This window comes from Epinephelus lanceolatus, chromosome 10, assembly GCF_041903045.1.
Source record: "Epinephelus lanceolatus isolate andai-2023 chromosome 10, ASM4190304v1, whole genome shotgun sequence".
Lineage (NCBI taxonomy): Eukaryota > Metazoa > Chordata > Actinopteri > Perciformes > Serranidae > Epinephelus > Epinephelus lanceolatus.
Genome location: NC_135743.1, coordinates 31,021,453 through 31,046,564, shown reverse-complemented (window position 1 = coordinate 31,046,564; position 25,112 = coordinate 31,021,453). Strand labels below are relative to the sequence as shown.

The 25,112-nt window shown below is 40.9% G+C and overlaps 1 protein-coding gene across 3 annotated transcripts in view; it reads right to left on the bottom strand.

Moving 5' to 3' along the window:
- Window positions 1–25,112, bottom strand: part of trak1a (trafficking protein, kinesin binding 1a) — a 58,229-nt gene extending 33,117 nt beyond the window's left edge. For 2 of the 3 annotated variants that reach the window (XM_033640125.2, XM_033640129.2), the window contains exons 1-2: window positions 4,440–4,578; window positions 548–742 (exon numbers count right to left, since the gene is read on the bottom strand). In XM_033640125.2, the coding sequence (XP_033496016.2) occupies window positions 548–742; window positions 4,440–4,443 (199 nt within the window). In that variant the 5' untranslated portion in view covers window positions 4,444–4,578. Of the gene's footprint in view, window positions 1–547; window positions 743–4,439; window positions 4,579–11,855; window positions 12,283–24,945 lie in introns of those variants that run through there. The other variant, XM_033640127.2, reaches the window with a different exon arrangement.

Genomic DNA, 25,112 nt, shown 5'->3' with positions numbered 1-25,112 from the left:
CACAAGGCAGCTCTTAGTTTGATAAGACGAGAGCAGGCACGTGCATTAATACACAACAGAGGGCTGAGTGCAAGAGGGAGCAAAACATCAACCAGCAGAGAGACAGAGAGAGAGAGACACAGCGAGTATGTTTATTGTGGCAACCATGGTCAGCTGTTGCACCAGCAGTGATGGGCAGATAGCCATCTGTCTGTCTGTCTCTGTGATTCCTGCTCATTCAAGGTTATCTCTCACCTCTCAGTCTTAAATCCTCAGTGTCGCTCACCAGTAACACTTTCCTAAAAGTTAAATCTAGAAATCTACTTATCTGTCACCAGGCAGACAGAAGTTCATCATCAAGAGTATTAAGATGGCAGTGATGGGAAATACTGACACCTGTTTGTTGGCTATAATGAAGATAATACAGTATTTCAGAAGGGGGCAGTAATACTGGGCATGATGAGTCGTCTGATGTGGAATTACTAAACACTTACAGCGTTGCGGTCTGGACAGAGTTACATTTTTGAATTAGAAAATCAGATTCTTCATTAGCATGTGATGAACTTACGGAAGTATTTGAGGGTCTCCTCTATCTGTTCAGTAGTCAGGTCGAGGGCAGAGACGGGATCCACCAGTGGCGTGTGCAGCCAGTCATCTTGGTCGTAGCCAAAGATGGTGTCGGCCCTCAGCTTGTAGACTGGCAGCTGTTCCTCCAATAAGCTGATAATCTCAAGCTCCGGCAAATCAGTACTGTTACACACATCTGCACAGAGAGAAAGACAGACACTGTTCAGTATATGCTCTTTTCTGTAACAAAACTTTTTTTGAAAATCATGATGAATAGGCAGTGTGAAAAGGTATTATTATCTTCAGCAGGAATGATGATTCATGATTGGCGGAGTGCCAAAATGTCATCACTAGGTTTTTGTAACACTTTTTCTCCTCATTTATAACCAGTCCCAACGAAACCTGTTAATAGTCCATCAGCTGAAAGTATAGGATGCCCTCTAGTGGTGAAAAGAGGAATTAACAACCACTCCTTGCATCTAATGTGCAGCACTAACAAATGGAGACCAACTGAAGAGCAGGTTCATTTGTGTCAGTTAAGAGTCAGTTAAATTAATCAAATGCTCAGTTGGATTTGGGGCTGTACAGTTCATACCCTTTTGGTTAAGACAGACTGCAGCAAATTAAAATAGAATTCTGTGTGTCACAACCTTATCTGTTAGTGGCTACAATAATGCAACCCTAGCCCATGGTTTTAGTCCCATCAGGCAAACATTCTCAGATAATATTCACTACACAGTAACTGTACATTTCAAGTGATCAAATAAACAGTAAACATGGCAGCAAAACCGGTCTACAGAGTCTGTGCATCTCCTTAGCAAAGTCAACAGCAGCCTCCCACTGAAAACCACTGAGTCAACCAGAGCGTCACGTTTGTGTGCTGCTGTGGAAAACTAAGTAATCTTACCTAAGCTTTCAGCTATGTGCCTCTCTGTTAACACACCACTTTAGTGTGCTATTAAACAGAGCATTCATTTAGGGTCTCTGAGTACACATTCTTACTGTTCACACACAGAGTTAAGGTTTCGGTCACTTATTTCTTTACGGAAATGTTGAATTAAGAAGCTCCTGGTTAGACAGAATGAGCATAGACATGGAAAGAGAATTAACATACAGTAAAAAATAATGTCCTTTGTTTCCCCTTCTCCCTCTATTTCTGTCTGTGTCGCTCTCCTCTGCTGTCCGTCTCTCCCTCTGTCTGTCTGTCTCTCTAACAATGCTGTCTCTCACAGTTTGCTAATCCAGACTGAATGACGGACTGTGCTGAAAAAGGGGGAAACACACACACACACACACACACACACACACACACACACACACACACACACACACACACACAACAGCTGGGGAATCATTCAGCAAGCACAGCCAATGAGGTTTCAACACAGAAGTAAGTACTGAACTGCAGTTCCTGCTAGTGCTGATAGAAAAAAAAAGGGACATTTTAACATTAATTGAGGTTTTTACTTATTTGTTGAGAATAGTGTGAGGAGTCTTTGGCTGTTCATTCATTTGGTTTGAATCTTCCTTTACATTATCACTCTTTTTGCTAGTCAAAATATACAGCAAACCTTTTAAGCCATCTTTTTGTGTGTTTCATTCTCATGTATTTGATCTTTTTTCCTCAGTCTTATAACAATGCATGGAATCGGTGTTTGCCTTCTGGATAACACCACTTGAGTGTTAAATCCCAAACCTTTAGACCTGAAACAAAATCAGTACCATTTTGAGGATAATAAGGATAATAAGCCAGATCTCTGTTTCAACTAACTGCCCCTGTGAAGCCACGAGTCTTATTAAGTTTAATGTCAACTCTCTGGATGTTTTAACTCATCTTAAAATTGTTTGACTGAAACTCCAAATGGATTTGAATAATCTTTGCACAAATGATCCTGATGGGGATGTTACTGGTCAGAATCAAACAAGTTCTCCTCTGCTCTGATATGAAATATGACCAAAGCACTACAGCTATTAGTATGAGTCCTGATAGGACGTCGATGAGGATAATTATAGCACAAACCCCTCTATGCTGTGTATGCTGACAAAAGGTCAATGGAGACAGCAAAAGTGTGTGTGTCCCTGTCCGTGTTTATTTGGTCAAACAAACACTGCAATTTCTCTTTCTGTCAAATCAACAGAGGCACCCTGTATGAATTACCTAGTTTTTATTTAGCTGGTGATTATTTTCAATTATGAAATGGAAACTGTGTCTCTAAAAAAGTTGCAAAGAGTGCAAAAAAAAGTAAACAAGGACTGTCCAAAGTGCAAAGCAAACAAACTGTATGCATGTGGTGTGTGTTGTTGACTCGTTCTCCTTTGAGACCATGACCTGTGTCACACTGTATCAAACACAGTCCACCAGTAATGAGCAACTCAAGGGCTACTTTTTATCTTGTAGAGGTGTAGTAACAGTATTTACTTATTTTCTACTCTTAATTCCGAATCAATGCATTAAAGGAGCATCTTGTAGAAACCAATTTAAGTTTTGACTTAATTAAGACTTTCGGTTTAGATTTGTGATCAATCATTGTTGACACATGAACGGAGAAGTTCAAGTTCAATATTCAAATGTAAAAATAGACTGCTGGCCCAAAGAACACAACCTAAAGGGTCGTGCTGACCTTACTGTAGCAGCAGCTAGAAGTCACCAGATAAAGACAGTTCAAGTTCAAGTGTAAGAATAGGCCACTGTCAGATTGAGCAATAAACACACCAACATGGACAAAGGACACAGAGTCAGAAGGGCATAAAGACTGACAGACAAGTGTCAAAATCAAGATCAGGTCAGTCTGCAAGCTGGGATACACTGGTAATATTTACACAGATCCAAAAACAGAATTCAGAGGTCTAGCAGATCTAGCAGAGGTGCAGGACTGGTAAAAGTGGCAAAGCCACAATTTAAAAATACTCTGTTACACATAAAAGTCCTGCTTTACAAACCTTACTAAAGTAAAAGTGCTCTTAACACCCCAAAATGGGCTCCGTCAGTGGTACTTTTTATTATACAAGTGTATTATTATCATTTCATGCAAGCAGCATTTAAACATTGTAGCCGACTAAGGTAGAGCTAATTTTAGTCATTTTATAGTCTGCCGTGTGACTTACTTTATTGTATAACGACTGGATCGTTTTTTATAGGATCATTATAGGTTTTTTAAACCCTATATGTGAAGAAACTCGTAACTACAGCTGTCAGATCAATGTAGTGGGGCAAAAAGTACACCCCTGGAGTAAATGTACTTAGCTACTTTACATAATTGCAAAAGAAGCAATGTGTTAAAATATATATGCTCACTGCCTTACTAACAGTTGACCCACACAAGTACCAACACTGCACGTATACTATGACTACCTGTAGTATCACTGGACTGAGACCCCAAATTAGGTCACCAAAGATCAGATGGTTTAAATCCTATTGCAACGCCTCGTATGTCCAACATGGCTGCCTCCTGTAAACTATTAAGGTTCAGAAGTGCTACTTGTAGCAGAGAGATGGTTAAAGCGCCAAGTTGACCTTTCTATAATACAGTCATTGTAGACTTTTGCCCTTTTAAAACAAATCCTTGAACTTACAATGTAGGGTGTGAAGTTTTATATTTTTCACACCTACTGTATGAACAGACTTACAGTGTAGGCTTGAAAATACAAACAGTTAACTCGAGAGGGCAGATCCCTGAAGCTGCCTTAACAATGCAAGTCCAAACAGCTGATTCACAGACAGGCAGAGAGACGGACAGAAAGAGGCAAACAAATATAATAAAGATAAAGAGATAGAGAGAGCAAGACAACCTCTATCTCACACTATCTATCCAAATATTAGCCAGACTCGTCTGAAACTTGACTAGAAAACAAATGAATTTGGCAGAAACCCATGCTGTGCATAGTGTACTCACTCATGGTGCCTGAAGCCCGACAACCACCAACTCTCCTGCCCTCCAATCACATTTTCCAGTGGACCAGGAGAGGGCAAGGTCGCAAGAAATAACACGGAGAGGAGAGAGAGAGAGAGAGAAAGTGTTGGGAGGGTGAGAGACAGGAAGAACAAGAGAGAGGGTGCTAAAAGTTTTGGAGGACAGCACTGGATGTAAGAGACAGAAAGACAGGAAAAGAGGGAGGGAGGAGTGAAGAGGAGACCAGAGCCAAACTGGTTCGTCATGCCTGACATGCCAATGACGATATCCACATGGACCGCCCCGCGGCTTTCTCTGCCCCCTCTCTCTCTCTTCCTCTGACAGCCAACAAAACCAGCTGGACTCTTCCTTCGAGTTGTACTAGCAAAACTCTCTCTCTCTTCCTATCCTGCCTCAGTACAAACACACTGCAGCTAACGGCAAGCCTGAAGCTGTTTTTGTTGTTTTACCATTTGTCAACATTTAACTCCTGAATGGGGAGACACAGACCTGATGAAAGATACTATGTGCTGAGTGCAAAATCATTCTTAACTGCCAGAGCAACAGGTTTAGCATGAAGCAGATTTAGGTCCGTTCAGCAGTAATCATGGCGTGTATAACACGAGCAAAGCTGCAGCAGAACAACTGCCAAAACCCCACTCAGTGTGTTTTATATGTAATCCTACAGATGCCAGCGTGTTTGGTACTGAATGGTACCTGACATGAGCACATTTGTTTTTAAGCTTGTGTATAAATGTCTTGACTAATAGCTAAACTAATCCGATTCTAATTACTAGTTACAACACTTCCCTTTTTGAGTGGTTAGGGTGCTTCAAAAGTAGTTTACACATAAAAAGTAGAACAAAAAATCAATGATCAAAAGGTTTTAATTTAGAAGTGTTTAAATCAATTTTTGGAAACTATTCTGAATGGAAGAGACAACATGACTTAATTTACTCTGAAAATCGGCACTGATGAATGTTGCATCACTCTCTCTCTGGGGTATTCAGATACTTGGTGGATTCCTGGTAAGAATATGTTTTCATTGTGTCCATTTAATTTAGTAACACTTTTTGATTTAACTTGATTTAATGTATTAACTACAGACCATCTTGCAATGGGATCAAACTGGCCACAATACAGTAATCTGCAAGTTTAAATGAATGTGGGCCAAGGGCATAAAGTGGGGTGGCCAATGACCCCTTCCCTACTTCCTACCCAGCTACTTCCAGCCCCTATGCTCGGACACACTTCCATCTTTAAAGTGAACCTTCATTTTGATGTCAGCTACACACTATCTACACACTACTGTATCTTGCATGGTTGTGACGCTGTTGACAAAATCTGTACAGAGACAAACCGAGCAATGATTGGTGTCACCTGGACCATTTCCCCATGACTGTTCACACACGCACACACACGATGAAAACAATACCAGCTGTTGTGAAATTGTTGCGGCTGGTAAAGATCATATTTTGGACACTCTAAATTCAGCACTGTACGAGCAGGTCCATGCTGCTTTTGAGACTCAGTGCACCTCTCATGACAAACGTAAATAAAAACAATGGCCAGACTGTAAACTATAATCCTCTAATACTTAGAACCAGTTCCCTCCTTTGGACCCATTGCACCAAATACTTCAGTGTGGTTCTCATGGAGCTGTAGCACAACCCTGTCCAGAATTAGACTGGGCAACAGTTGAAAGCTGCCGCCGGTCACAGAGGGTAAGCACATGAACTACAGGAGAGTACGTCAAGGTGGTCAGATATCACTGGCAGCCTACAAGAGCTACGTGCGTGAAGCTGTACTATGGTGCTAAAATGTCTGACTCCAGTATGTGTGTGTGTCGTTCTTGTATATGATATTAGCTTGTTCAAAAACAATAACCACTTATCCTAGAGTCAGAGTGGAAGTGCAGTGGCACAAGTCCAGTTCGACTGCAGCTGTAGTTTTCAACTATAATAAATCTGACCACCATTTTAAAGAGAACTCAACTTTAAAGAGAATGACACATACTAAGTGATTATTTTCTAGTATTTGCTGAGCATTCAGTTGCACAATAACTTAATTAATTACACCACCTACATAGAACAGACAATTATCCTCTCTGTTTTTGAAAACGGCATTCCAAAACCAAAAAACTTTGCTATCAGGTCAACAATTACAAAACAAACCTGCAAGTGCTGCTGGTTTGGTTACAACAGCTAGCAGAGGTAGTGTACATGTGATTTCAATGTTTTATGATGTTTCAAGATATGGTCCTGTGTTGGTTTTGTCAACCAAGAGTGAACTGAAATCAGTTGGACATTCAGATTTTCTGGATATTAGTGTAAGCTGGTGTTTGTGATTGGTTATTATTTAAAATACAGGAGTAACACACACCACGTTCTGATCACTGGCAGTCGATTTGATTATAGAAAACAAGTGTCGCACACTCTGGCTCCATATACATTTCTTTTATTTTGATGATGTTTCGGCCTTTGGCTTCTTTTTGAGGATCAACAATCAACAAAACTGACTGTTGCTCCTGAAGAAGGCCCAAAGGCCGAAGCATCATCATAATAAAAGAAATGCATAAGGAGCCAGAGTGTGCGACTTTTGTTTTCTGTGATTGGTTGTTCAACAATTTTCAAGCTGAACATGTGGGGAGGGGTCATTATAGACATAAACTAATGGAATATCAGAGAGAGGCAGTTTTAATGGAGGGATTTATGATATCTAAGGAGTTGAGCTTATCAATATGTAAAAGTAGCACAACATATTTTTGTATGACAAAACAAGGAGAAAACATGATTAAAATGGAATATAATATGAGAACTGGCTGAAAAGTTCCAATAAAATGCTTTTGTTGTGTAACATAAGATACAAGAGCTGTAAACAATCAAGTACTGTAAGAAGGTGTGGACATGACAGGACATGTGGCTGTATCAGATATGTAAACACGCAGCGTCACATGCCAACAACACCCCTTTCATGAGGCTGAAAAATGAGCCTGAATAACAAAGAAAGAAAACAAGCAAGAACTGTGCACCTCTTTGTCTGCGTTTCTGTTTGAGGTCAAAATCAATCTGGCTTCATTTTCACAAACTCTGTCACAAAAATCAATTTTCAATCTTATATTCAGATGCAAAGGATCAACCAGTAAATAATTTCATTATTATTATGCAGCAGGGCAGAATTGTTTCTGCAATAATCCAACTAATGCAGCCAGTTCAGCATGTTCTGTCAAGTAAGGAGCAAGCTGGTCTCCTTGCTGTCGGTTCTACATTAGATGTTCCAGACCTTTTATGTACAAAAAACACCGTATCTATGGCAACATTGTCAGATGTGGCATACATCTGACGAACCCCAAGTTCATTCAAAATCCTACAAAATGACAACACTCGCAGACAGCCTTCAATAGCTCACAGAAGCTATTTTCTCCACCCATCACTGGGTCAACACAGGTTCACTCCCATGCTACCTGGCTCCTGTCTGTCTGTGTGTGTATGTGCGTGTGATAATGCAAACAGTGAGCAGGAACCGAGCTCTGGTCTGAACATTACAGCACAATGGATGTTTTCACATGCCGTGATTTGATCAGAGTCAGGAAGCAGACTCAGCACTTTGGATTCTACTCCGTTTGACCACTTACGTAACTTTGCCTCTGTCTCACTCAAAGTCCTCTGTCCTCTGTCTGCCTGGTTGCTCCTGATCGCTCCCTCCTCACCAAGCACCCCATAATTTCCCAGTTACTCAACTCTTTACATCACTGCTGGCTGGTAACCACGGAGAATTAACCTCACGCTCAGGAACTGCCCCATGGCAATGAGCTGCCCTATTCAGCTCTTTGTGTTCATTCATCCTCTAGACTTGGTGAAATTACACACACACACACACACACACACACACACACACACACACACACAAACTTTCTCTCGGCGAGGAAGTATTCAACTAGTGATTTAGGCAGGAAGATGTGACAGACAGAGAAGGATGAGAGAAAGACAGAAGCAAATGAGACAAAAAAAGAAAAAAAAGAACTTTAAAAGTAACAGATAATAATGAAAAGTTTTTATGGTAATGTATGATACCAGCAGATGGCAGCACTGACCTGACTTGCTCAACATCTCTGCCCGTGAAAGACACATGACTACACTGATAATAGCCCAGCATGTCATCATTTCACCATCTGATTTTGCAAAAAACAAGTGTTACACGGTTTGTTGTTGCACTAACAGGTTGCCAGTCTGTTTCTGTTCAGTTTGTTTGACAAAGCTGAAATTCAGATGTGATTTTTCTTCCTTTGACACAGTCAAATACAAATCTTTAGAGCTCAGAACACTGAAATAGAATATTACATTAAAACAAAGATGAAAGATGGACAATGTTAAGATTTGAAACAACAAGCAATGCTTGTGAACCAGGAATTTAAATATCATTTCAGCACCAGCGAAAGAAAAAAGTTCTTGAACCAGTTCTGCAATGTTATTCTTTTCCCAGATGTCGCTAAATATTACAAGTTTTATATTCTTCAACACTAACAAATAACAGTTTACACTATAATACAACACACTTTTTAAACAAAAATGGAATTAATATGCTAAAATAAGCTTTGCAGGGCTACTCTAATAAACTACAATACAGCACACTATACTGCACCATGCAGCGTTTTTTTTACAGTGTACAACACATTCTGTTCCAGTGTGGTCTGCACTTGCCAAAAGGCTCAATGGCTGGCGCACTTTCATAAAACATGAGGATGCATTTGCAGTCAAACACCATAAGCAAATGCCTTCTATCTGACAATATTCCATTGGATATTGGCTGCCATCCATTCAAGCATACCCAAAAAGTTCTGACAGGCTGAGTGCACCCAAACAGCACCTGAGCAGACACCACCCTTATCTAGTGCCATCTGCTGTGACAAGTCAACATTGCAGCTCCAGTTACACTGCACATGTGTCATACCCCATAGCTCCCATGGTGTCAAAGACTGTGTCCCAGTCTACATTTAACAGCCTTGGCATGCATTAGGAAGTAGCCATTATTGCACCGATCCAGTGACCATAAAAAAAAGTTAGTGCCCCCTTCCAGTGCAGTGACATCAAATCTTCAAGTTACACGCAACATTTAGTAAATTATTCTCCTGAAGAAGCTCTGGTGTTCTGTTGCTCAAAATAAAGCTAAAATCAACCACAGCATGATAGCACTGAAGCACAATGAGGTTCCCTACTACTATTTGTAGTAAGTAAGCAGCAACCACCACCACAGCTGAGAGGTGAAGCAAATACTAAGATGCATATATTAGGATGCAGTTCTGCTTCCAAGATGTCTCCCGCTGATACCCCAGTTCTTGAACCAGTTCCTTTCAGGAGTCTTGGACCTTGGTTGTATCTAGCAAACCAGCCTGCGTTTCTACCAGCTTTGAGCGGAACCATTATAATCAAGGAGAAGTAATCAACAGAGGGCACAACAGAAGTAAACAGCAGTAGCAAAATGGCAGATCGCATAATAAGCTGTGAGCTTTAGGTACAGATATTTAGTTTTAATGAGATCACTGCTGCTACTTTCTTTCCATTTTCTCACTTGACTTCTCCACTGTTGCCTTCTTCATCCTCCCTTCCCAGTATAGAATACAGAATATGACACACCCACTGATATTGCCACAGTTCACACTTCAGGTGAAGAAAAATCTACTATTTTTTGGTGCCAGCTAAGTCCCATCTTTCCAGGTTTGGACCCATTTTATTTTTGGTTGATATACTCTGAATGGTTCAAAATTAAATGTGGAAACTGGAACTGAACCTGTTCCAAGTTGGTGGAAAAGAAGTATGAGTGAAGTCAGTAAACCAAGACATTGTACCAACTGCAGTAGGGGTCGAGTTCCAGCTCTGTGGGATTACCGTGTGTGCAAACCTTTGCTGTGGTTGGACTGAACATCGATGATGTCTCCAACCTGGAGACGACGAGACAGGAAATCCAGGTGATCTGGTTTCATCAGATTGGGGAATCAATAACTCTAAACTGCCTGTAGCTGTGACTGGTAATCTATCTGTATGTGTTAGCCCTGTGATAAACTGATGACCTCTCCAGAGTGTATCCTGCCCCTTGCTCAGTGTATACTGAGGTAGGCTCCAGCGCTGTAGGACCAAGCTAGAGGATAAGCTGGTTTGCAAACTCAGTACATGGATGATGAACAAAAGAGCCAAGTTTCTATGTGCTCAATGTGAGAGACTCCATCAGAAGCTCCAGATTTCTTAATGCCTTGCTCTGTAGCTGTTACAGGGTAGAGGATGAAGGGTGCTCAAATAATACAAGGAACCTAGGACATGGTCAAGGGTGGGGCGGTGTGTGCTATAGGAAGCTACAGGAGAGGCCTTTCCTGTTTTTTGTGTGTGTAAGAAACTGCCATAGTCTCAATCACTGCTCAGCTGACTCTATAGTCTGGTGCTGTACAAGTGCTTGGCAAACCCTATGGCCTTGTTGAAGTGGCTTTTGGCCAGGTTGTATCAAGCTTCCTTTCCCTTCCTCTGGGCCCCATTTCCTTACTGTCCCTCAGGGTCCTAAGCTCCCTGTTAAACAGTGGCTTAGTGCTGCTGCATTTAACAGTTGTCTTTAGAAGTTTCCTCACAAGAGACACAAGATGGTGTGCTGGACTCATCAGTGTCATGGCCATGATTTGTACGGTCTCTGCTCTGCCTGGTGCTCTGGAGTCATAATATTATGATTCTAAAAGATGTGTCTGTCCTCAGTGTTCGTTTCTGGGACAATCTAGACTGCTGAGAGATTAGGAAGCAAGAAAAAAATGAGAATCAATATCCATTAATCTTTTATCACTTCAGTTGTTACAGGCGTCTGCCAGGTACTTGGTCCAGACAGGCTCATGCAGACTGCAAAGAGACAGAAGATGGGCCACAGCACAGCTAAACTGTGACCACTGGAGACGAGACATTAGTGTCCCTCAGCTCCCTCGGAGAGAAGGATGAGAGAAAAAGAGAGGGGGAGATGAGTGAAAGAGTTGACAGAGAGAGTCCACTGGGAGCTCCTCTCACATGCTGGCTTATACACAGAGCTGAAGTCCCCTGGAGCTGCTTTATTGACAGGATGTGACATTAGAAAAGGGTCACACAGAGGGACAATTTCTCACAGCTCCACATGCCTCGCTCTTACCACCACACGCCATCTTTCTCAGACCACAATATTCCTCCCTGCTTATTTCAAAACCATCAGGGATGGTGGGTTTTATTAGTGTACTTTAATTGGATTAAATTCTGATGAAGAAAGTCTTTGATACATATCTTTTATTGAGTCAGACAATGCAACCAGATGGAAGCATTTTTGACAGTTATCTAGTCATCTTGTGCTGACTCAACCCTGCCAAATGGATTCCAGTAAATTTTGTCTACCTATGGTTATAACATATGCATGCAACATTACCAGTAATGGTCTCTGCATCTCTGTAGGTGGCTGTGAACTCCTGCAGTGCAGCCGGCAGACTCCCTTCACTGACATACTCCTCCTCTTCCTCCTCTTCACCGGCAAATCGAAGCCCTGGGTAATGAAGTCGCACTGTGTGTTCTGAAGACTTTTTAGGGGGCGGGGCAGAGGAGCAGGAACAGGTGCGGGGAGGCGAAGTCTTCGGGTCCAGCTTGGCGCTGAGTGGTTACCGATTTAAAACACGACCAGCCATGGACAAAACTTGGACTTGCCAAAAGAGGAATGGGACAAAACCAAATTAGATTTGTCTCAAGTGCATTATTGGACTGGAGCAGATAAGACTGGTCAGGATGTCTCGAGCACAGGACAGGTGGGAGTCGGAGAACCAGAGCCACACACGAGGATGTACAGAGGTTATTCACAACATCTGGAAGAGGAAGAGGAGAGACAGCAAAAGACAAAAAAAGACTTAGTTTGCATTTTTTTAATCAATTGACAATAAAACACAGTGTAACATAAGTTTATCATGCACAAACATGTTCCTGTCTAATGACAGAACAGAAACAGCAGGATTTAAGTGAAACAACCCTCTTTTTCTCACCCACACCAGGCCCTGCAGTAGTATTTATAGATATGGTGTCACACTCATCTGCGTGATGGCTTCATAAACAGACCGTAAGCTACAGCGCAGATAATTATAGACACAACTTCACTTTACACTGAGTTATCAGCTTTTTACTGCAGATGTATAGTCTAACACAATACAACACAACAGCCTTGCATCTGTTGTATTGTCTTCAAGTGCAATAATGGTTGTGATATTGATCTGACTTTGATAGACTGAGCTGTGTTTTTGTCAATCAGTACTGCAACTAACCATTTATTTTCATCAGTTAATTTGCCAATAATTTGTTTTAATTAATCTAACAAAAAGGGAAAAGAAAAAGTAAAAAAAAACCAAAAAATCTTTTACAACTTCCTCGAGTCAAAGGTCATTATGTCTTAAATTGAGTTTTGTCTAAAACCCAAAGATGTTCAGTTTCTGGTGATATATGGCAAGCTTGGATCTGGAGACTGTTTGGCATTTTTTCGGCAATTTTTCCACAATTTTTGCTTTAAAAGCGATTGAAACAATCAATTATTCAAACATTTGCTGAATATTTTTCGACTAATTAACTACACATTTCAGCTCTACTGTCAAACTTGAAAAGGGGGTCGACATAATATCAGAAAAACCTCATAATATATCTGCAACCCTACTACTAAGCACAGCCTCCAAATGACCACAGAAGTGAATCAACCCCTCTCTGACACACTGACGACCAAAACTGAACACATCACCTTCACAAAGATGATTTATTTCAATGCTGTTGTGAGGTGCAACTAATCAACTCTTCACTTGGAACAGCACAGAGAGGATGCAATAAGAAGCCAGTGAATATAGTCAGCTAAAGCACATGAGCATCAAATGGATGCAGTAGATCTTATTAAGCATATGATTCAAGAGCAGCCAAAGAAGGTATAATGCACTTTATAAACTAACCCCTTTATAGTGAGACATAGCTATTAGTAAAATTAAGAACAACCAATAGTGTCAGCGTCAATAGGACAAAAAACATGTCTGACAGGCTAAAACGTGGACAAAAGTACAACATGATAACATTGCACAGCAGGCTGCCTGCCCAGCACTGAAGAGGAACTTGGCTAAGTTTCTATTAATAGTCAACTCTTGAAACACACACAACCCCCAAGACAAGCTGCTTGATATGTACAACTGGACTCTCCTCTCTGCCATCATTAAAAACACAGCTGTGGTTTTTCTGTTTCTCTACTTCCTATGTACCATCTTTCTGTCTCCTGTTTTTATCTACACTCATCTGTCTTTTTCCACCCAGGCCTCCTCTTAGACATATGGAGTCAGGTCCTGGTGCCTTGTGGGAAGTAGAATTTAGGTCACAGTTTCCATTATTTAGGAGTGAAGGACCTCCAAACACTGTTGCTAATGACGACAAACCATACAGTCACAGCAGAACATATGACAGACTGCAATGACGTGTTCCTTCTACAGAGTCTTTGTGATGACTGAAACAAAAGTCCCATGGTGGATACTAGGCTGGAAAAGTTAGAAACAGGATTTTTATGGATTTGAAAATCTAATCTGAAACCCCAAACCTAATTCGGAATCACAGAAGGTGACTGATGAAGAAGAAAATCTTTACAGCTCTTTATAACAGAAACACTTCAAAGCCAGTGCCCTTAATCAATGATGTCATTACAATTACAGTAATGCTGACCAAACAACACTGTATTTTTCCAAATTAAAGTTCAGCAGTACCAGGATCAACAGTACCAGGATCTTATATATTGTGCCCACAACATTCCCACCGTTTACTGTCCCACCGCAAGGCTTACAATAACAGGATTGGGTTGAGTTTAAAGGAAGTGAAAGATTTCAATGGGCTGACTGAGCCGCTGCTCAAGAACAACAGTAACTGTTATCACCCTCTTGGGGACAAAATGTGGTTTTCCACTTTGATCCTGTTTATTTTCTTGAAATTCCAATTTGAAACATTTTTCCCTATATTGCTTCAGTGAATGTTCGTGTTTACAATACATTGGGTTCGCCCCGCCTTTCAATTTGTTTTGTTCCTTGGTCCAAAGAGGCAGATGGCAGAGGCAGATCCTGACCAATGCAACGTATTTCTGAACTGGGTTAGTGCACGGTGATACACATCTAAACACAGACTACATATGGCAGGTGATGTAATGGGTGGGAAGAGCCACTAGTTACAGTCCCAGTTGTTCTTAATGACCCCACAAAATACCATGTCTGTTGTGTAGTCCAGTGTCTCTGAGGAGATTCTCAAACAATGATGAATGTATCCCTCCCACGGATGATTTCTCAATGCATTCTGTTAATCAGTTACTCCTTTCAACTCTGACAATATGGACATTACAACACAGACCACAGACATTCAGTTTGACCTCCTAAATGGAAACCAGTGCTGCACCACCCAAACCTCTGTCAGTAACAGCACTTCAAACTCTTTCCATCCAAAACCCTATGAAGACTGAGTCAAGCCCAGCTCACTGTTTTGGTGTTTCAACTTGATCTCCTAAAGACCATAAGATCGTAAGACCCTATCATCTCTTAAATGTAGACACAAAAACAGCATACATCAAGCACCTAAAGCAGGCCGATATCCATTTTCAAACTCTGCAGTGTATTTTGAATGGATTTCCAGGGTCATAGGGCCAAATCCACTTAAGTGAGGTCTAACTGATAATACAAACTCGAGTCAGATTACATCTTCATGTCATCATGCAATAATTGATGCATGATGCATGCACAGAATAACAGATATCACACCTCGCCATGCAGAGAAATTCAAGCCCAACCTCATCACATCATCACATCGACAACCTGTCAACACACATGCAAGTGAGTTTTAATGTATGTGAACCCTACAGCTGTAATGACAACAGTGTGCCTGATGTTCTGTGACAGATGTGACAGTATGTAAACTCACAGTAATACAGAGGTGTATATGTTTGTGTGTTCTCCTCTTTCCATCCTGACATGTATACCCTCTATGGATGCATTGAGCTATAGACAATCCTCAGTGATACATTATTTAATAAGGAATGAAAGCCATTTAATTTAACAATATAAATTAACAGTTTAATTTTTGTATTTTTAAATTTTATATACTTTATTAATCCCCGAGGGAAAATTCAATTTTTTCACTCTGTTGTCAATTACACACAGGTCCAAACACACACGCACAAACTGGACCTATACATGCACTAAGTGGAGAGATGTCAGAGTGGGCTGCCCATGACAGGCGCTCCGAGCGGTTGGGGGGTTTGGTGCCTTGCCTCCTGGGTACTGCACCTCGGCAGTGCCCAGGAGGTGAACTGGCACCTCTCCAGCTACCAGCCCACGCTCCATATTTTGGTCTGGACGGGGACTTGAACAGGCGACCCTCCGGTTCCCAACCCAAGTCCCTATGGACTGAGCTACTGCCGCCCCAAATGTGTAATAATGTAGCGTAGTTTAACAGTGTAAAGAAAGGCAATCAAAATCCATCATTACGATTTTACCATCTGATGTTTTTATACTATGGTTTATCCTTTTAGAGCTGTTACAGCAGCGTCACGAGATTTATTTAGTTTTCCAGGATTAAGATTAATCTTGCGTTGATTGATCCTCACAAAAAAGTTTAGTGGAGTTTCAAATGTATCTACGATCTGTTGATCAAGACAACAGCCACAGCTAGGCTGGTTTACACTGTAGCCTACACTAAAATATATATATAGTGATGATTATGCATGCTGTGTATATTTTATATTGAATAAAACAGTTATCAATTGAGTAATCAATCAGGCTTAAGAGCCATACAGTGAAAAAATAATGGACAAAGCTACGGTGACGTCACCTATTGGTTTGTGGAAGCCTGGAATTCGGCATTCCTGCCATCGCCATCTTGTTTTTTTTTAGGCCAGAAGTGACCAAATTTGGGCGAGAGGGTGGCACTCTGGAGGAGCAAGGGGTGGACCTGACTGAGAAGCTGAGGACAGTATCGGGCAGCCTCAAGTGGCTATTCAGTGAACAGAAGTTTTTGGCACTTTCGTGTTTGCTTCATATTTCAGCCCCAGAGGTTGGCGCTTGTTGAGAACACACCCTGCTGCACCTTTTCAGTTCGTCCATAGTTGAATGTCTATTAATCCACAGTATGTTTTAGCAGTCTATCCTGAAGTATGAGTCGGCATAGGACAACTAATTATGGGTATCCACTTATCAATCAGCCTATGAGCTAACCTTTTGTAGCCAGCTTGCTCAAAAGTTTTGAAACATAGTCTGTCTGCTGCTGGGTGCTACTGCGGCAAATACATCAATGCACAAAACATGCCTGTACTGTGCAGCACTATTCAGCAGCTGAGTGCTGGGGTTTGTCCTTGCCAGAGGGGATTTCCTTACTCTCAACAGCTGATAATTTAGAAGCACTTTGACTCGGAGCAGAGTTGTGTGTGTGTGTGTGTGTGTGTGTGTGTGTGTGTGTGTCCGTCCTGACTAATGAACTATAGTAGAGACATGCTGGTGGATAACTTGTTTCCAGTGGTCATCTGTCTGTGAGCAAGAGTGTATCCATATGCGATGACTGCCTGGCTTTCAGGTCAAACACAGGAAACACTGTGTACACCATAAACAACTTCCTCCGAATGTTCTTTGCTGTTAAACACTCAGCAGGATTTGTGCCAGAGATCAGGAATCTCAAAGCAGCTTCAATACATGTTATAGACACTGTGTTTCCATCTGCACTGTGAAACAGGTTAGGGCCTCAGCGACAGATGGGATCCATACTCCTGCTCAGTTGTTAGAAATCCATATCGGCTCTAAACATGTAAACACTGGCTTCCTGACATCACCATGGTGAGAAGATCAACACAAAAATCTCCCACCATAAAATCACCTGTTATTAGAAGCTGAAAGAGATCAGGAGAGTAAACATCGGTTGCTACTGAAAACTGCAATGTCATCATTACCCTGTGTACACAAATATAATTACACAGTAGCTATGTATAAAAGCACAAAGGCTCAGGTGCTGCTGGATAAATCGTTTTAAGTGGAGAAGATTTTGTTCTCAGCCTGAACCTCATAGGTCACACTGACCTGATGAGTTCAGCCCGGGCTCAGATTTCTCTTAAACTCCCTCTGGCATGATTGGGTTGAGTTTCATTTAATCCCCCATTCTTTTCTCTTTCCATGTGAAAGCCCCTCAGTCTTTGCAGCACCTTTTGTCAGGGTGCCCTACTGTAGGTTAAAGATATTAACAAAGCAAAATATTGATGAAAATGTGTATAAAAAAGTTCTCTAGTAGTATCATAGGGTTTGCATGACCCTGCAGCGGCAGTGTTTGTTATAAAATGTACCTCGCAGTCAACAGTACCAATTAAACATGATCACATAACTGCACATAACATCCAACAAATCATTGGAGTAAGGCTGTAAATGAAGGTCAGTTCAGGCTGCAGAGCTTCCTGTCGGCTTCTTTATGATCAATGGATCCAATCAATACTCCTCTGTTTGACCAGGGATACAATCAATAGCGATCAATATTTTTACTCAGGAGCAAACAAAGATTTATCAGAGATGGATCTCACAAAAGAAACTGGTAATACAGAGCTGATAATAGGCTATAGAAAAACCTTGGTGTGACAGAGACCTAGAGGCTTACATTAACTGTCTTCAACAGTACATTCATTTTTTCCCAACTGACTCGCTACACTTAATGCACGGAGCTTCAGAGGGCTCAGTAACACACACACACACACACACACACACACACACACACACACACACACACAACCTCCAGGGCTGAAATATAAAGCCAACATACAAGTGCCAAAGGATGCAGTACTTTGAATGGCCACTTGAGGCTGGTTCCAAGAGCGAGTTACTCTCCATAAACCCCCATGTTAAAATGCCCAACTTAACAGCAGAAATAAACATGTTTACGGCTGGTACAAAAAACAGTTTTGGTCTCTTTTGCTAATTTCCCTGTTCATTGCAACTGTAGTAGGGTTGAATTTTTGTATAACTCACCCATTTACATTTTTATCAAGGCTTAAAGTTACGCATAATTAAGGGAAAGTGCCTTTGATTGACAGGCTGTCTGTCAATAGTGTCCTTGGCTTCTCAGTCAGATTCACCCTTCGCTCCTCTACAGCTCCAGCTTCTGGCCCAAATATGGTCACTTCTGGCTCCAAGAAACCAAGATGGCGACCAAAATGCCAAACTCCGGCCTTCAAAACGGGAGTCCACAAACCAATGGGTGACATCACAAGTAGTGTCAATTATTTTTGCAGTCTATGACACATTCTCTCTCTGCTTTCCCTTTTACAACTCAGATCTCAAGGATAACTCACAGAAGGCAGCTGGGAGGATTAAGATTTTTTGCTTATATTTAAATATTAATTGTATCTAATTTTGTGCCAGTGTAAGGATATTATGCTATTGGGTTATTGATTAATACATGACTCAAGAAATGCTGTCATTTTTCAATGAGGATACTCATATAATCTGACGCTATATTTTGGAAGACAAACATCCAGCGTTACATCTGCAAAACTGTGTGAGTTTCACAAGATATTTTTGTTTGGATTTTGTTTCACGCTATGCATGCCAAATTAGCTAGCTTAGCTAACCTCTGGTTGAAAAAGTGCATCAGTGACTATATTGTATTAACTGTATTATTATTTCATGGTTGATAGGTGGTACTATTTTTTGGCCACTATGGTCTCAAAACAAGCAAATTTATTTCATTGAGTTGAGTGTCTCATTGTTTTAATTCTCTAGTCAGTAGCAAAGTTTGACAAACAAATGTTGTAAATAATTAGGCGCCTTTTGGTCAATTTAATCACGTCCTTATCTGTATGCCCGTTCAGAGCACTTTATTTTATTACTTGTGCTTTTTTATGTGGGGACACAATGTTAAGATAAAGCAGAATATTAAAGGTCTTTCCCGCACATGGCACACCCACAACAGGTGTTTTCACTTTCACGAATCAGATGACCTCTCTCATGCTGAGCTGGACTGACATCTCCCTCTACCGCACAGTCATCTCGTGAGCTAAAAATTGAAAACACCTGTGTGCGTGTGCAGGGTCTTCAACTTTTTTTTTTAATCACAGGACTCACCTAATTACATGTCACTTTCCCAGTAATTCATTGATCAGAACTCTTGACCCTTCAAGATAAATGAAGGCCAGACACAACCAGCACTGATAAACTAGGGCAAAAAGAACAATTTTCAAGAAAGTTTTATCATTGTAAACAAGAATTACTGGTGTATCTCATACAAAGTGAACTAAACAAAGTCTGCTGCTTACCTTAACTTGAACAAAAAAAGACCTGCTCTGTCTTGTCAGGCCGATTGCGTCACTAAAGCATGTTTGAATTCTGGTCTCAGTGATGTGATTTGTTGACGGTGAGCAGAGTAGGGTTTAAAGAAAAGGAACAGGCATACAAGAGAAAATCTCTTCTGTCCTTTGTAGCGCTGTGCAGTTTCAGCAGTGTGTGAAAAATCATAACCATGATCATTTTGGTCAATATTGAGTTCACAATTATTTAACATGATTACTCATTGGCTTTGGAAACATCATGCATTTACTGAACTTTAAAAAAAAAAAAAGGTGGATTTTTCTTGAACTTTAAATATAATTCAACAGGTCTGAGGTGAGACAAAACTTGTTGCAGCCCGGGTGCGAGTAAGATTGGGCTTGCAGGGACAGGCGAAAGAACACTGCTGTAAAGGAAAGGGGTGCGCTGGATTTCTAACAAAAGACAAAACAAGAGCATCATTGCAAAATGGAATGTGGCTCAATGATTGTTTTATCTCAATTATCTTGTTTTCATAATCGTTTGAAGCCAAAATTGTCATTGAAAATTTAATCGCCCAGCCCATAGAATGCCTATTCAGTGCATCTGACAAATCACATGGCAGCAAGTTCTCTGTTTTCCAACAAACTAAGATCAAGCCAGATTTTTGTCCCACATGACTCCCAGAGACACACACAGTCTCACTTCAAGTGTCCTCACAGGAAAGAGAGACAAAGAGGAAGACAAAAGAGAGAAGTTAAGGTGAGATTAGAAGAAGGAAGCTGCTGGTGGATTTTAAAATCCAACAAGTCACATGATCAGTCGAAGGAAGTTGAGACATCTTTCCCAGAATCCTATAAATCCCTTCATGTAATGTCAGGACACCTCCTGGCTGGAGAGTGTTGTGTTCTTTGTTCCTCAGGAGCAAAGTAAACTGGAAAAGACTTGATGGATGTTCATGACTGTATGTGTGATAGCACAGCCTGTTTGAAAGCTTTGCTGGACAGACTGTCCCTGCTTTCATGTCACACTGAGCAGAGAGGAAGAAATCAGATTCGGGAAGAAGACAGATGAAACGGAGGGTCAAGGAAGGGTGAAATAAAACAGTAGAGTGGTGGAGGGCTTGATGGTGGAGGGAAGAAAGATGTGAAAGAGGAGAGAGTGATAGAGGGATGGAGGAATAAAGGTAGTAATGTAAAATAAGTGGAGTTGTTGTTCTGCAAGACAACAGGAAGACGGAGAGAAAAGCCAAAAAACACAGCAGAGGGCACAGACACTCTTTACAGTTCAGAAAGCCGTACAAGGCGTTTGGCTGTATGGCTAATCCTGTTGGAACCGAACAAAGTTGGCACAGCAGAGGAGTCTTGCTAAATCTCTCAGCCTTCAGCCCTGTCAGGCTGATTTTATCAAACATGCAGCAGGTACAGTGTAAACAAGACCTGGGTTAAAGTTTCTATTGTTTTGTTTTGTCCTTACATATTCCATAAAGATGATTTCCCGCATGTGGAAGAGAAAGACAGACATAACAAAACTTCTGGCAATCACATTTAAGGGATACCTTGCCAATTTTCAACCAGCCTTGTATCTTAACAATGTGGGTAGTATGTGCACATGAACTGTTAAACATCCCTTCATCTTGTCAGCGCCCAGATCTCCCTGCTCATCTTTCACCTCAAACACATCATCTGGTGGATTTTTACGAGCTTTAGGGGTGTTGCTTGAACAAGAGGTTGTACTGCTGCATTGGGACAAAAGAGAAGAGGAGAGGGAGCCACCCCTCTTCGGACTCAGGACTTTCACCTGGAGTTTGTGTCCCGTGTGAAACCAAAAGTCAATCCAGTTATTTTAATAGCTACGCTGTGCGCTAGTATGTTTAGCATGAGTAATGTCACGTGGCGTGACATTATCTTGGTAAGAAACATAGTTATTGAAGTCATGTTTTTTCATGTTTTTTTTTGCCTGAACTTAAAAGAGTAAAAGAGTAAAGACTAATGTTCTAAGTTTATTTAGAAAAGAGACTGTGTGAATTTAACAAGCAGAAACTGTACATTTCTTGTCAAAAAAAACTGAAGTTTATTTTGAAAAGGCACAATGCATGTAATGAACGTAATTGGACACGCCATCCCTGTCACAGGAGGGGAACCTAAAGGGTCCTAGTTTGATGCCGAGGGGCACTGACCAAGAATCAGTATTTGACAAGTTGGGAGTGAGAATGTGTTGCAAACTCAAACCAACTTCAGATCAAACGGTAAAACAAGACAGCGCTGATCAAACATAAACCAAGATTCTATTACTGCATTGTCTATTTTAGGGCTGCCCCCCAACAGTTGACCAAAGGTTAGTCGACCAGAAAGGTCATTAGTTGGCCAGATTTCATTTCATTCTTTCTCAGACCTTGAACTCAAACCATTGTGTTGCCCCACCCAAAATATATAATTTAATAATTAAATTAATGTCTTAAACATGTGGGCAACTAGTCGACTAATGGCCCTAAATGACAACTATTGGTCGACTAGGAAAATTCTTAGTCGGGGGCAGCCCTATTTCTCGCCTAAGATGTTCTCTGAAAAATATTTAGCTTACTACTTAACTGTAATTCCAGATCATTTGATACCAGTCCATCGCCATATTGTTTTCGGATGCTAAAGTTGCATTATATCATCCACCATTGTAAGTGTTTATTGGTTTGGTGTGGCGCAGTGCATACTGGTAGTTGTAGGTTTTCTACCTCTTGAGCAAAAGCAAATGCTAGAGCCGTTTCTCTGTTTTTTTTCTGGTCATTTAGCATCAACTTCAAAAGTATTTGCATCTTTCTTCTGCACAGACAGCCCAGTTTTATGAAAAGACCATCTTTCCAGCAGTGAAATACTTCTCTACGTAGGCTGCCTGAAATACAATACAAAAGGTTCAAAGCAACTGCAGTGCTGTATGTAAATCTTCTGGTACATTCACATCTGTCATTCCTTGTTAATTAAAGACATTAACGTTTGTTTACAGGTGCAAGTCTGACAGAGAAACACTTCAGCATGATTCACTATAACCTCCTCCAGTCTGAACAGTATGCTTCACACCCAACTGCATTTCATCGTTCAGTGAACTGTAACGCTGACACTAAAAATAACTCATCCTGTTTACAAATTTACAGGCTTTATTTTGTTTTTAAATAGTTTAATTGCATCAAAATTACTACTAGATTTAACAGTATCATGTTGTCCATAACACTAAATTGTTCTGTATCACATCATACAGACTGGAGGATCGTCACTTTGAATGCAGTTGTGGTGAAGTTTGTCTACTTTAATGATCCACATATTTTATTATCTTCCCCCTTCATTTGATTTTGTTTAGAATTTATTCTGAGTTTACTGTGGCTAAACTACTTTTCTGGTGCTGTTATTTGTTATTGCAGAAATAAATGGCAGTAATATCAGTATGGTAACATCAGTGTGCCGGGCCGGCATATCAGTCCAGTCCCTGTCAGTCATGATCAGCCAAACGACAGTCAGTCCCAAAGGCAGCCAGCTGATAAAATCCCTTCACTCCTCAAACAGTGTTTATTGAACACACACGCTGACTCAGGCCCTTCGTCTTGCAGTTTGTATTGTGCTACATTTTTATTGTTTTTCCATCTGATATTTTTTTGTAATTTTTCAACTGAACTGAAGCTACTCCAGTGATAGTGCTCCATAAAATAGCTTTGAAGTTAATACTGAGGGCCATATAAAAAGCAACCTTTGACTTTTTCCTGTCTTTTCAAGACATTTCTGCCAATACAGCCTCAGTCATCAGTCTCTAGCACACTTAGATAAAAGCCCATGTGCAACATATTACTCACTGTCATCACTTGATAAATTTGTCTGTTTTTTTACAGGACATCATACCAGAATAAATGAACACAAATCTGAATATTATAACTGATTTACCATATGTCCCCGGCTTTGAGTGTGTGTGTGTGTTTAGAGTGAGTCACAGAGGTCAGATAAGAACAAATGACCCCCCGCCGCCCATCTGTCGGTCACTCTACAGTATCTGTATGACACTCGAGCTATCTGTTCAGGTCCAGCTTGGCTGTGTGAACATTCTCAGAAGTCTGTGTGTCAACAGTGAGGCCTGCTGAGTGTCCGTGCAGAGACACGGGCCTTCCACAGATCATGTGCTGTTTGTTGGCAAAACTAGCTGGAACCTTATATAGCTTCTGGGGCCTGGCTGAGACACCCTCCTCCTCAGCAATAAAAAAAACACTGACCCCTCCATAGCTTTCACACTGAACTCATGATCTTGTGTTGCAGCCCCTTTAACACAATCCACATCTCTGTTAAGCATTACAAACCTTCTTTAACTAGCCTCAGGCTCATTATCTCAGTTGTAACTGGTTTGTAATGGGAAAGTAAGTAAGCTCATTCTATTTCTATATTAGTTATAATAAAGAAAATCAATAAGGGATAATGGGTTTAATTTGAATTCACAAAGTAATTGTATTTAATGACAAAAAAACCTTGTAGCAGATGTGCAGTACATGAAAAGATGTAAATAAATAAACATGAATGCATCACAGTGCACAGAGGTTGTTTTCTTTGGCTCTATGACATCATTTATATGTTTAATATAGCAGCTTATGGTGATGGAGGGTATAATTGGAAAAGTACTGGCTTTTCAAAAGCTTTAAAAAGACAGAAGATGACTAATAAGCCTGATGACCCTGACAAGGAGTATTAATAAACATATTACTTGACACTAAAGGCAAAAGTTTGTTCACAGTTTCTAAGAAGTATAGGTGTGATAATTACCCTGGCTGCTTGTGGAGACTTCAGTCACTTTTAATGAGTGCAGGCAGGTTTACTCTGATAGGATTAGTCCTGGTTAAATCTGAAATCAATCTTATTAAAAGGTGCCCACAAGCTGTGACAAACTCACAAGGCTCAACATTTTCACTTCTGAGTGTGCAGGAAACACAGGAAACTCACCACATCAGACAAACATTAGATAAGTCACCACATGGGCAATCTATCACACAGCTGAGTAACACTAACTCGACAAGGAAACGACATGAATTCACCGATGGAGTTCAAAGAAGTTAAAGTTATATAGCCTAGTAGCGGTTGTCCTATCAAGAGTAACCGCTGTCCAAGTGAAACCATGTGGTAGCCTGCTCTGCACCTGCTCCAAAACTATCACCAAACTTAAAATATGAGGCGTTCACGTACTCACATGAGACTTTTCACCATGTCAGGCTTCCTGTAGAGGCAGAGTAATTCCGTTTTCTGTGTTAGACGAGTAGCTGACCGGTACACTTCACACTCAGCGCTCCGCTCTCACAATGAGGCTGGTCCAAAATGCTACCATGCAGCCGGTGTTGTGTCAAAGTCTGCCCCCCA